We start from the raw sequence: 13,376 nt of genomic DNA, 5'->3' as shown, positions 1-13,376 counted from the left end.
AGGAAATGTCATCCAATAACGTACTACTGAAAAATAAGGCGTAATAACATTTGGCGGGGCGGGGGTGGGGTGAGGGTGCTGTATAAGAAAAGAGAAGTGTGGGCATATCAATTTATATGTCTTTATCGGGGTCTACATAAAAATGACCCAGGCAGGGTTCCATGATTCCGGGTGGGCATCGGGGATCTACGACGAAGTTGCTGACTTCGAGGCGTATATACAACAGCGGGGAGAGGGACTGCGGGTAAGCAATAGCTGACTGAAAAACAAAACAGAGGGGCATCCCTTTGCCAGTCTTCCGCCCATACAGCTCCGTGCTTCTACTTGCGAATTGAGCCTGCGCCGGAGCGACTGCGCACGAGCCAACTGCAGTCCAATCAGAATCTCGAACGGGTGGGCCGGACCAACCGTGGAAAGCGGGGCGGAGTGTAAAAGGCCTCTGGAGGCTGTGATTGGTCGGCCGCGGGGCACACATTCTGCTGCGGGCGGGACTCCGCCCGGAGCCGCGTCCAGTCTAGGCTTCTCCTAATTTGGGAAGGGCCGGGCTTGGGCGGGGCGGGATGCTGCGCGCGGGGCCGAGTGCGCCTGCGCCGATCGCTGGCCCAGGGCGTGTTCCCGGGCGGGGTGCGGGTCCCCGGCCGTGCACTGTAGATCGAGTGCGTCCAGCTGCTGCCTATTGCCCGGGCGCTGCCATCCCAGGTGAGTGTCTGCGTGGCCTGGCACGAGAGTGCCGCCCCTCTCCAGGCTCTCGATCCTTCCCAGACCCTGCCCGCTGCTGCCCACTGGCCAGGACAGTCCCAGGCGGTGCCATCCCGGGGTAGGTGCTGGTGGGGGTGGGGAGGGGGGGTGCATCACTCCCCTGGTCCCTCCGCACCGTCGCCCACGTGCTCTGCTGGGTTCGTTGGCCACAGGTCATCATGTCCAAGTCTTTGAAAAAGTTGGTGGAGGAGAGCCGGGAGAAGAACCAGCCGGAAGTGGACATGAGTGACCGCGGCATCTCCAACATGCTGGACGTTCCCGGCCTGTGTAAGTGTTTCGGCCAGGGCCTGCCCCGCTGGGAGGGGATGGGGGAGGGTTGGCAAGAGCCCCTGAGCCGGGCACTGTCAGGTGCTGGAGTGAGTCCGCGGGACGCTTTGCAAACTGCACCCCGAGCTCCGGCGTGCGGAGTTTGCAGCGGGGTTTCTTTGCTCTGGCTTGGGACAGGGACCCGGGAGGTGGGAGGAGACGCATGGGCACCTGCGGGGTCATTGAGGGGCGGTTGTGCATGCCCAGGTCGGGGTGAGGCAGTGGGGAATTTCTCACAGTAGTTGGAAAGTGTCTTGGAGTGCACACTTGCTTTCTCCCCTCACCCCGCCGTTGGCATCTCGGCACGTGTCAGAGTCCAGGTCCTGGGAGACGGGTGTTCATCATTGCCCGTGTCACGGTTTTGGTTTCCACCTTTGCTTCCACACGGTTGCTGTGAAGGGTCGGTAACTTTCCGGCTTGCTGCCAGTTTCACTGTCGGGAAGTTTAGCCCTGTTTGCTCACACCAGGCTCACTCCTTTAACCCCAGGCTGCAGGTTCAGGGGCCAGGTGAGGACTGTTCACCCACAGTCATTTTCTCTATGGCGGGACCTGATTTCAGATCCCCTCCCCCGAACACACACACACACACACACACACACACACACACACACACACACACACTCCAGCCTCATGTATCAGGCTTTATTTGTGAGAGCAGCCAAGAATCCAGATAAAATGTCCCATTTTTAATTGACTTTTTTGTTGGCCTCCCCGTGCCTGTGGGTGTGGGGGCAAGGGCCACTGCCCCTGGTGAGGCTCACCCAGGTTGCGTACACTGATGGTTTGGTGCTGGGGCGTGTAGTGGTGAGGTTTGGTGGAGGCTCAGTGGTGCTGGGGACCCTAGGACCATGCCTCGTGGGTGCGCGCGCGTGCACGTGTGTGTGTGTGCATGCGTGGGGAGGAGGTATGGTACTGGGGATCAAGCCTGGGGCCTCACACTGAGGTGCAAAGGGGGTGGAGGGGAGAGTTTGGGGGTGGGTGGAGGGTGAATTATGGGGCTAGTGGGGAGAGGTGGGGGTTGGAGGGGAGAGTGTGGGTGGATTAAGCAGGGCACCCGCTGACACAGGACCACTACTCAATCCCTGGCACCCCTGGCTGCCATTTGTACCCTCAGGACACCCCCAACATTGCAGGGTGTGACCTGACACTCCGACCATTGAACCATCTGTCCAAGTCCTCGAGCATCACTAGAAAGTGACCCTTGCTTGGGTCACCTCAACACTACTTGGGCGTCCCTTATGCCCCACAGTTGCCGGCTTTGAGAGCAATGTCTGGGCCCCCCGAAAAGCTGTTGAGTGTGGGGGAGCCTCATCTTTCCCAGGGAGCCAGCAGGGTCTGGGTTGGGGGAGCACGGGCAGGCTGCTGCCTTAGGGCAGGGGGAGGCTGCGCACGTCCTCTAGGAAGCGCCCTGCCTTCCCACCTGACCTTGGGATGTCATACCTTGGGGGTGACAGTTTCTGGGAGGACAGCCACGTTGTTTCTGTCCGAGTGGGCAGAACAGGCCCGGGACGGCCCACGGGTGCCTGCTGGCCATGTGGGGGTGGGGTGGGGTGTGTCTGGAGGCCTGAATCGAGGAGGCTGTCTGCAGGCGCCCAGGGTCCCCACCCATGCGGATGCCGCATCATATTTATAAGCTGGAATGGCTTTGCTATCTCTCTGCAGCGGGCCAGTTCCTGGAGCCACAGAGATGGCCACTTGCTTCCTGCTGGAGCTGGTTCCGGTGTGTCCCCGAGGGCCTGGGCAGCTCTGGAATCTTCCTCATAGTGCAGACTGCCCCCTCTGCGGGCTGGCCACTGTCTACCGAGGCCCCAGCTCTCGTTCCTGGGCTCAGGGTACCTGCACAAGCTTCTTCCTCATTGGGGGAATTCTCCCTCCCTGAAATACTCCATGTGGGGTGCTACCTGGAGTGTTAGGATTTCTGGGGCTGGGGGGAGGCTCAAAGGACCGGGTGCAAACTTTCCCATGGTGACCCCAAGCTCCATCCCTGGCACCGCCAAGAGTAGCCGCCAAGCCCTGGGCCAGGTGGAGTCCCCGAACCCGGTGTGAGAGGGACGGGTAGAGAATGACTGCACCCATGTGTGGGATATAAAGAACAGAGAGTCAGAAACTAGAATCCACGGCCAGGGAGAACAGGGGCTAGGAGGACTGGCCAGTGGCTGGAATCTGCCGTAAGTGTGTGGAACGGAGGGTAGGTGAGGTAGAGAAGGGACCAGGGTGACTATAGTAGCTGACAATGATCATGCTGGACAGGAACTGATGGCTAAAAGTAGGTAAAGGCATATGTGGGATAAACTTTCAGTAACAATGCCCAAAAGGAGAGAGAGAAGAGAGAGACAGAGACAGAGAGAAGTTCCTGCTATAGAGGCAGGCAGGTGGTGGAGGCTGGGGGGTGATGGGAGGGAACCTGGGGACACTGGTGCTGGGAAATGTGCACTGTTGGAGGGACGGGCGTTGGGACGTGTATGACCGAAACCCAATCATGAGCAGCTTTGTAAGGGTCTATCCCACAGTGATTCAATTAAAAAAATAGAGGAAAAGGGAAAAGGAAAAATAAAAATTTCTGGTTTTTTGTTCTTAAAGGTAACTAGGTCAGGAAGGGTGGAAACCAGCCCCCAGGTCGGAAAATGGGAGGTCCCAGCTGCCACCTTGCATTGTGGGCTCAGCAGGGGACGTCAGCCAGGAGTGTCGCAGGCAGGCGCCCAGGGAGGGTCCTTGGTGCCTCAAGTTTCTTCCTTCCGTTCCCCAGGGGAGAGGGACCTGGGCGGGAGGTTCCAGGTCATTCCAGCTGCTGCAGCCGAGGGGCTTCTCCGAAGGCCAGTGGATTTGGCCGTGCAGCTAAGCATAGCCCTGGGCCCTGAGCCCGGCAGTGGCGTCGGCAGCTCTGCAGGCAGCGTGGCCCGTCTGGGACCCTGGGACACTTGAACTGGTGTCTTGATTCACTTTGATTGTCTCTGAGTTTGGGGTGTCTGCTGTGTTCAGAAACAGACTGGATATTGGCTCTGGAGCACCCTCACCTTTTTTTGTCCTTTCTCTCTTTCTGAACCCCCGAGTTTGGCGGTTACCCAGGGGAAACTCAGGGAAGTGGAAAGCCCCATACCTTCACACTTTCCCTCCCCTCCCAGAGGGGAGATGCTTTTCCAAAGAGATGAACGGTTCTATGTGGACATAGGAGAGTGGGACAGCAGAGATGCATCAGGGAAGAGAAGGGACTCAGCTCGGGGCTGGGGTGGCGGGTGACCCCAGCATGGCGTGACGGGGGCGAGGCCTTCACCTCTTCTTGCAGCCTCATTTCGGTGCCTCTCCTGGGCCCCGGGAACCTGTGTCCCATCTCTGCACCTGACACTGCACAGGGGGATCGTTTCCTGAAGAAGGGATCCGGGGAACCCAGGTGGGCCCTCTTTTCAGAGACTGCACCCCGCCTGTCAGAGGGAGGGATGGTGCCCCACCACCTGGAACATGCTAGAACACTTGGCGCGCCAGCTGTTGATTTCAGAAGGGAAGAGCTGAAAATGCTCCCTCCAGAGAGTTCCTGGGGGTTGGGGGAGGGCGCTCATGGTGGTCAGTAGTGGGTGGGCCTGGTGTGTAGCTCAGCCCAGGCTATGGTGTTTGGCGACGCGCTGGGTAAGCCCAGGCAAACTGCTCACCCTCTCTGGGCTTCGGCCTTCTCCTCTGTAATGTGGGTCCAGTGAGAGTGAGTTGCATTTGGTGCTCGGAGCACTGTATAAAGAGCCTGGCACAGAGCTCAGGGGGACAGGCCCGAGGAGGGTGGGGGACAGCTGGGGACCATAGGCAGAGCTGGGGGTGGTGAGAGCCCAGGCTTGCTGCAGCCTCCTGCCAGGCCCTGGGGTGGACAGGAAGCTCATTCCCACCCTGTCCCTCAGAGTGCCTGGGTCCGTGTGACCCCGCAGGGGTGGCCCTGCCACCTGCATGCCCCTCCTGCCTCCTTCCTAGCTGGGACTTCACGTGTTCCTTCTCCCAGGGTCTCCCCAAGGGCCCATATGGCAGCTCTGAGGGGGAGCCTCACCCTCAGCACAGGACTGAGTCGGGGCTGGGATGGGACGAGAGGTAGGAGGCGGCGGCTGGGCTGTCACAGGGGCTCTGGCTCTGTGGGGAAGGACGGGTAGCCATGGTCTCACAGGCTCTCACGCGCAGCTTCTTCCTGGGTGTGTTTGTGTTAGGGGTGGGGGCTCCCCTCGGAGTCGGGGGCCGCCTCCCTGTCGACTGTCATGTTTGGATTTGGGTCATACCTGGTGATGCTCAGGGCTTACTCCTGGCTCTGCACTCAGGGATCACTCCTGGAGGTGCTCAGGGGACCGTATGGGAGGCCAGGGATCGCACACGCTCACTTGACTGTGTACAAGGCCAGCACCTTCCCTGCCGTGCTATCAGTCTGCTTCCCCCCCCCCCCCCCGGTCGACCCTTTAAATGACCCCATGGTAGATTCACGCATGTGAGGCTCAGAAAACACTCAGCTCCCCAGCCATGCTTCTTCCGAAGAGACTGGGACCCCGGGACGCGGCTGCTCCTGCTCCTGGCTGTGCCCCCCAGTGGCTAGAGCTGACCCCGAGCGTGTTTGAGCGCCAGGTCCTTTAGCTCGTCCCGAGTGTCCGGTAAATGGGTCCAGGAATGGCCAGCTGGGCAGAGGAGCCAGGGCAGACACAAGGCAACAGTTCCTTGCCTCTTCAGAAGGCTTTTGTTGCTGGAGTGACACATTCCTGTGGGTTGGCTGTTTATTTGTTTTTCTCTTTCAAAGCCCAAACATACATCCAGGACTCTAGAACAGTTCATGGAGATCCAGTGCCTGGCCAGCAGGGGTCAGAGTTGAGCCCCGGGTTTGCTGGGCATCTCTGCGGACCACATGCTGCGCCAGTCCCCCATCCCCGCTGCCTTGATGCCTCCCTCCCTGTACCCCCCTCCCCCCAGGGAGGGGGGCCCAGTCACCAGCTTCAAGAGCTCTCGTGAAGATTCGCCCCTGGCTTACCACAGCAGTTGGACAGTAAAGGCAAAGTTCCATATCGGGCACTGCTCTGAGAAGGTTTTTTGTTTTGTTTTTTTAATTGAATTCTGTGAGATACAGTAACAAAACTTTCATGTTTGAGTTTCAGTCATACAATGATCGAACACCCATCCTTCCACCAGTGCGCTTTCTCCACCACCAGTGTCCCCAGTATCCGCCCCCCCCACCCCCCCACCACCCCTCCCCATGCCTGCCTTTATGGCAGACAATTTCCCTCATACTCTCTCTCTACTTTTTTTTTGGGGGGGGGTCACACCCGGCGATGCACAGGGGTTACTCCTGGCTCTGCACTCAGGAATCACTCCTGGTGGTGCTCAGGGACCATATGGGGTGCTGGGAATAGAACCCGGGTCGGCTGCGTGTAAGGCAAACGCCCTATCCGCTGTGCTATTGCTCCAGTCCCGTCTACTTTTGGGCATTATGGTTTGCATACAGATACTGAGAGGCCATCACGTTTGGTCCTTTACCTACTTTCAGCACACATCTCCCGTCCCGAACGATTCCTCCAACCATCATTGACTTAGTGATCCCTTCTCTATTCCAGCTGCCTTCTCCCCCAGCCCATAGTGGTGGCATTCCTAACCACTGTGTAGTATTCCATGGTGTAGCTATACCAAAGTTTCTTTAACCAGTCGTCTGTTCTCAGGCACTCAGGTCGTTTCCAGATTCTTTTGCGAACAGTGCTGCAATGAACATACAGGTGCAGATGTCATCTCTACTGTGCTTTTCTGCACTCTCAGTGTATATTCCCAGAAGTCGTATTGCTGGGTGCTTTGGGCAGTTTTAAATAATGAATGAAACTCAGGAGGAGCGCCCCGAGGACGCCAGACGTGAGCCTGAATTGGTTCTTGGCATCCTCTCTGGGCTGCAGACATCTCGCTCCCATCTCCCCTGCAAGGCATCATCAGGTGCACATTGAAGACCTGGGTCTCTGGGGGACACGATTCCAACCTGTGCGACGGGGCAGACGTTTTAATCATGTCCGTGAGACGGGAGGGCTTGTCACACAGGATGCCCCTGCATCAAGGAGAGTTAGGGGCACACTGCTCTGTCCTGCCAGGAGCTTGGCCAGGGAGCTCCCCACTGAGGCCTGGACCATTGGTCCTGTGAAATCTCACACCAGCCACTTCCTCCTCAAGGGTGGTTTCTGTAGATTCCACCACCTTGGCTGGAAGACAGAAGCACCTTAGACCTCCTCACTGTGCCCCTCTTTTCCCCCGACCCCCAATGCCAGCATCTCCATCCTGGGGCACCACCCTGAGGCCTTCCTGGAGGCAGCGTGTCCCTTACCAAAGCTCCCATAACTGACAGGGTTTCAGTCTCCGCTTTTACGACATGGACCCGGCTTGACAGGTGGCCAGACTCCCATGCCTGTTGCCTTAGGAACCGGTGACAGCTTGTTGGTGGCCCTGGGAGGCCGGTTGGATGCTCCGGGTGTGTTTTGCGTGCGGCTGGACCATCTTGCCGTGTGTGACCAGGAGCCAGGCGGGTGGGTGGGGGGCGCCGCTGGCCTTCGCTTTCATGCTCGAGCAAATCCTATTTTCCCGAGCCTTTTGCACAACATGACCCTCCATCCAGACACACAGTTGCCCGAGGAAGGGAGGGGAGGCCGGGAGGACTCACCACAGCCCCTGCTTGGGCCTCAGGACCAGAGAACCAGCCTCCCTGCAGGCCCAGACCCCAGGCCTTTGTTGCCCACGTGTCTCCCTGAAAGGGCTTTTGTGGATCCTCTTTTCTGCCCTTTGTCTCCGTCTTACCCACTTTAGCTGAGACCTCTGACAACCCTTGGGAGGAAATGTGCCTCTGACAGGTGGGGTCAGGAGAAGCCACCACTGAACTTCCCGTTTCTATTCAAAAATAACAACAACAACAACAACAACAAGAGAACGCTCACACTTTCTCTTCTGTTTGCTGCTGGATTCTGGGGCACAGTGAGAGGAGGGGAAAGGGCCCCTTCCCGTAAATCTTTCACCGGGAGAGAAGCCAGCTCCAAATTGCTAGGTTGGGATATTTTTCTGGAAAGGAATACGTAGATATATATTACATTTATAGTTATATATAACATTATGTTATATATTATAATATGGCATATGATATATAAAATGTATATATTATGTTTATATATCTTATGTATGTATATATTATGTCACTGTCACTGTCCTCCCATTGTTCATTGATTTGCTCGAGCGGGCCCAGTAACGTCTCCATTGTGACAATTGTTACTGTGTTTGGCATATTGAATACATCACGGGTAGCTTGCCAGGCTTTGCCGTGTGGGCGAGATACTCTTGGTAGCTGGCCAGGCTCTCCGAGAGGGGCGGAGGAATCGAACTCGGGTTGACCATGTTGGCCGCTTGCAAGGCAAATGCCCTACCTGCTGTGCTATCGCTCCTGTTACATATATGTAGGTATCTATTGGATGATTGGTTTTCTTTGGTAGTCAGCCTTGCTTTCCATGGCTCTCAGCCTGGTCTGCTTCTGTGCGAGGAGAGGTTTGCATACTGACTTCTGCTGGTCCTGTCTTCTCAGTGAGAAAGCCCCCCCCCCCCCCCCAGATTTCCAGCTGGTACAGAGCCATTTGGAACGACAGGGTACCCTCTCCAGGCTTGCCTTGCGGCTTGGCATCAGCCTACTGCAGACTTCAGGCTAATTTCCCATACCAGGAAGTGTCATGTGCAACTTTCCAAAAGGAGGAAGCCTTCCCAGACTCCCTGAGGGGAAGGCAGATGTGATGGCCAGGTTCAGGCAGCCACATTGGACAATGAGGTCAACACCCCATATTGGGATGTCTGAGCTCTGCAATTCCTTTTGAAACTGTCTGGGCTTCCCACTTAGAGGTGAACAAGAACCTCCCATTCTGGGTCGCCCCTCCTGTTTGGGCTTGGCTGTCACATGACATGAGCTGTCCAACACCTGTAAATCTTTTGTGTGTTTGGGTAGGAAGGCAGTTCATTGATTATTATTGTTTTTTTTTTAACTGTGACTACATTTTAGAGAGAGAGGCATGCCTTATTCTTGGGACACTAAAATCATAACCTGCCCATTTAAATGTCTGAGATGTTCTGTAGTTTTTATTTAAAGTCTTCCAACCCTTGCGTCATCATTATTAGCCTTGGAAGAAATTCCCCCCACGGCTCCTTTCTTCAGCATCCGTCCTCAGCATCCATCAGAGCATCCGTCCCCAACATCCGTCCTCAGCATCTGTCCTCAGCATCCATCCCCAGCATCCGCCCCAACATCCATCAGAGCATGCATCCCCAGCATCCATCCCAGCATCTGCCCCACTTCCCCACAGCCGTTGCTGCTGTTTTAGGCCTGTGCTACCCTATAGAAGGAGAATAACACAGACCACCTACGAAAGGTTAGGTTTTTGGCTCCCTGGGTGATTCGAGTAGACACAGTCTCAGGCATTGCTGCTTATCCCACTGAGGGTCAGACTTGCCCTGTTAGACTAGGGTGAATTTGAAGTGTGGTGGCAGACAGGATCTTGTGCCCCTCTGCTCTCCGGAAGCAGAGCCTGCCTTCCGTGGAACCATTCCTAGGCCAAAACGGGCACAGTGGAGAAGCAGTTACCTGTGGGCGAAGAGTTGAGCTTTCCCTAATGCATCCCACACACGTGACCTCAAAGGATGCTCGTACTGAAAGTGGCTTGGCCAAGAGCCTTCCTGGGGGCTTCCGGGCAGGCTGGCTCGACCCTGAAGTCACCTTGCATTTCGCCTCTCCACCTTAGATGGATGTCTCTCTCTGTATCTCGGATCGCAGAAAGTCCCACGGTGCAAAAGCAACATGGCGGAGGGAGCACTTGGGAAGCAAAAGGGCCAGCTGACACCAGGGGTGGGGCTGCAGACCTCAGGGATCCAGGCCAAGTCCTGAGTGGGGGGACAGAGGGATGGGGACACGACCCATCGGTCCCCTCTGCAATCAAGTAGGAATGCGTGGAGGACGGGACACCACCCATTGGCCACTGACCACGTGCACTGGGCCTTAGCAAGACCTACAGCGTGTGGATTCAGAACAGGGTCCAACGGGCTGGGACATGGGGCAGACGCGCTGGTACTGATGGGCCCCTTCTGCCTTCCTGTGTTCTGATTTTGGAGACCGTGTGTGTGGGGAGCCTCTGGTACAGATGGGGCGCCTGGCCAGCAGTGTCCTGGCGAATGGCCCCAAGCAGGGCTAAAGTTCTCAGCAGCACATTGTACTTTTATGTGACTTGGGGGAGGGGACCCTGAAAAATGCCCCTTGAGGACTATCCCCGTAAAGTCATTCTTCTTAGCTGCTTGGGGCTCCACATCGAGACGCTCAGATTTAAGGGAAAGTCCGTTGCTGTCATATTCTTACAGAACTCGTCAGTCTTCTGGTCCTTCTGTCTATCTAGACAGGCTGGCCAAGGATGGCGGCCAAGGTCCCGGGGCATCTCTTGGGAGCCCCCGTGAGTAGATACAGCACCCACAGGGCAACACTTCAGAGCCGGCGGGGAAGACAGGCTCTTCTCTCAGCTGTGAGAGGGACGGAGGAGGGAACGAATGCGTGAATCTGTGTTCTTTGCAAGCCGATCTTGCCTTGCTCATGCCATCCTCCACGCCAATATCTGTGTTCCCATTATGAATGTCGAGCCAGTGGGTGAGGGGTTGTACCAGTGGTGTGTGTGGGGGTTGTATGAGAGTTTCTGGGGTGATCCTGGCCTTGGGTGCAGTACATGCCGCCTTGTCCTGGAAGGTGGGCTTCCGCTCCGTAGAGCCCTGCCCACCCCTGCCACTGGCCAGCGCCCCAGCTCCAGCTCACCGTGCTCTCTGGCTTCGCATCCCCAGACAGTGCTCCTCTCAGACAGTTCTCCGTGTCTTCCTGCTTCTGACCTCCCCCCACCCACCCCCCACCCCTCAATCCCTGTGACATGGGGAGTAACTGAGCATTTTCCCTGCTCGTGGGCGCATTTGGTCATCGGGCAGGGATGGTGAACTGACCTCTCTCTCCTCTCTTTCTCTTCCAGTCTCCTTGGCGCACATCACGCAGCTGGTCCTCAGCCACAACAAGCTGACAAGTGAGTTTCCGCGGTCACGGGTTCTCCCCGTTTCCGTCTTCTGAGCCAGACCGGGACACCCCCAGTGATTCTGTTTCTTCTCGAGGTGTGAATGACACACGGTGGCCTGGGGAAGCTGCCTCTGCACCTGGTGGCGTGACGAGGGAGGGACCCTCCGAGAGGCGGATTTTTATGAAGGGAGTGTCTGCAAGGAGGGAAACACTGACGGTGTGGTTTGGTTTTATTCCACAAGCCCGTCCACGCACACTCTTGTTCCGTTGGCTCTCTCAGCTCTGTGCTGTATACTCTCTTGTGGGTTCTTTTTCTTGGCGATGGGGGGGAGGTTGTTAGCGCTCAAGTGCTCAGGAGTTCCATTATCCGATCTCGGCAGGGCTTGGATGCAGGGACCTGAGATCTGATGCTCTCTGGGCACTGCCGAGCTAGGGGCCAGCGGAGATTCCCAGGGGTGCTGAGGGTGGGTGGAGGTTGGGGGGGGGTCCAGGCCCACAGCTAGAAGTGTTGTGGAGGGGCTGACGTGGTGCCTGGGTTGGAACCAGGGTCGGGATGTGCCTCTTACCCCCCAGCCATACCACAGCCCAATTTTGTGGAAGATGGGAGAACGATTCAGCCAGCCTGGAGCGCCCCATAGGCATGCCCTCCCCACCACCCCCAGCTGGCCCAGGTGCCCGCAGTCCTGGCCACAGGCAGACGGAGCATCTGTTGTCTGAACTCCTCAGGCCACCTGGATGTCATATCCCAGCCTGCAGTGTTCCAGGGCCCATGTGGGGCCCGTAGGTGGGGCTGGTCCCCAGAGACCCTTGGCCCCATCCGCTGCTCCAGGTGGGTTGAGCCCCGGAGAAGGGGCTGTTTCCCCTGCGGGGCAGGTCAGTGAGATGATGCTGCATTTCTAGACCCACCCAGCCCTGCCCTGGGCCGCGGAGAGATGCTGGGGAGCTGCTCCACACCCAGCGCATGCTTTTCCGCTTTAAGCAGAGAAACCTCAGCCTGGCCCTGAGCGAGGCCCTTGGCCTCCGTGCAAAGCTCGGTCTTCCCTAGCCTGGGAGCAACCTGGGGCATGAAGGTGACCCCGTTTCTGCAGAAACGGGCCCAAACGGGGCAGACCCTCTCCCCCTCCCCCCACACTCACACAGGGACACGCAGGACCTCACCACCGTCTGGGCTTCCCTGCCCAAGGGGTCAGCGAGGCCCTGTCCCTGTCCCCAGTGCTCTTGGCTGGGCTCTTCGGGCCAACAGGTTTTCCAGTTTTTGATGCCCCCGTTTCCAGAAGACTTCCACGGGCACCCCCAACGCTGGGCTCGGGCAGGCCTGCAGGAAGCAGCCGTTTGCAGAGGCTTTTCCAGGATTGCCTTAAATTCAGTGCCACCCCTGCTGCTATCAAGGTTGTCCGCCAGGGCCTCCCGGGGACTGGCACCTGGCCGTGTCTGCAGTTCCCCCAGTGTTTTCTCGGTGGTGCTGTGTCAGCCCTCAGCGCCCTCCAGCTCCCCAGTGTCCAGCGAATTCTCCTGTTGCTGTTTGTCCGCAGCTGGCAGTGCTCAGGGCTGACCCCCGGCTCCGGGCGCAGGAGACTTAGGGCTTCCGTGGGTAGAGATGGGGAGGGGAGGTAGGACTCACCTTTGCTGGAAACCTGTGCCCCCCCACCCCAGGCCAGGAGGACCCTGTGTTGTGTCCTCTCCCTGGCAGTGCCCCCTCTCCCGGCGGTCCAGGGGACCATATGGGGTGCCGGGGATTGAACCCAGGCCCGCTGTCCTGCGGCTCCGGCCCCTCAGCAACTGCCTCAGAGCCCCAGAGCTGCGTCCTGGAGATCTCCCCATGGCTCAGAGACGGGGGTCCGCCGGCGGGTGCACGCAGCCCTCTCTGCACCACTGACCGCCCCTGCTTTTCCCCTCTGCACCCCACATTCAGGTCCAGGGTCAGGGGCTGCTTGTACACAGGCAGGACAGGCGCTGGGAGGCCGGCGAGGTCACCCCCTCCCCGCCCTTGCGGGGCTCCTACCCCCCACCCCCACCCCCCGCATCTTCCTTTTGAGACGCCCGTGACCTAATCAGTAAACTTGCCTCACTCGTCCTGGTAAACTCCGTTTCGGGCCGCTGAGAACAGCACCCAAGTGATGCCCGATCTGCTCCCTAAGGTCAAATTAGCATCTCTTACTATTTCCCTGGCATTTAAATGCAGGGCGCCGCAATGATTCCTCCGAGTGTTGGGAGTAAATATGTCCATTTGATGGGAATATAAATATGCATTAGGCGTGAGTGGTGA

At 57.7% G+C, this 13,376-nt stretch overlaps 1 protein-coding gene across 1 annotated transcript in view; it reads left to right on the top strand.

Moving 5' to 3' along the window:
- The first annotated feature begins 558 nt into the window (after nt 1-558).
- RSU1 (Ras suppressor protein 1) overlaps nt 559-13,376 on the top strand; it is a 133,342-nt gene continuing 120,524 nt past the window's right edge. The window contains exons 1-3 of the mRNA XM_056114599.1: nt 559-699; nt 912-1,026; nt 11,070-11,120. Coding sequence (XP_055970574.1) covers nt 918-1,026; nt 11,070-11,120 — 160 coding nt within the window. The 5' untranslated portion in view covers nt 559-699; nt 912-917. The remainder of the gene's footprint in view (nt 700-911; nt 1,027-11,069; nt 11,121-13,376) is intronic.

Source organism: Sorex fumeus, unplaced genomic scaffold, assembly GCF_029834395.1.
Source record: "Sorex fumeus unplaced genomic scaffold, SorFum_2.1 ptg000026l, whole genome shotgun sequence".
NCBI classification, from domain to species: domain Eukaryota; kingdom Metazoa; phylum Chordata; class Mammalia; order Eulipotyphla; family Soricidae; genus Sorex; species Sorex fumeus.
This window is presented reverse-complemented; position numbering and strand designations above follow the sequence as displayed.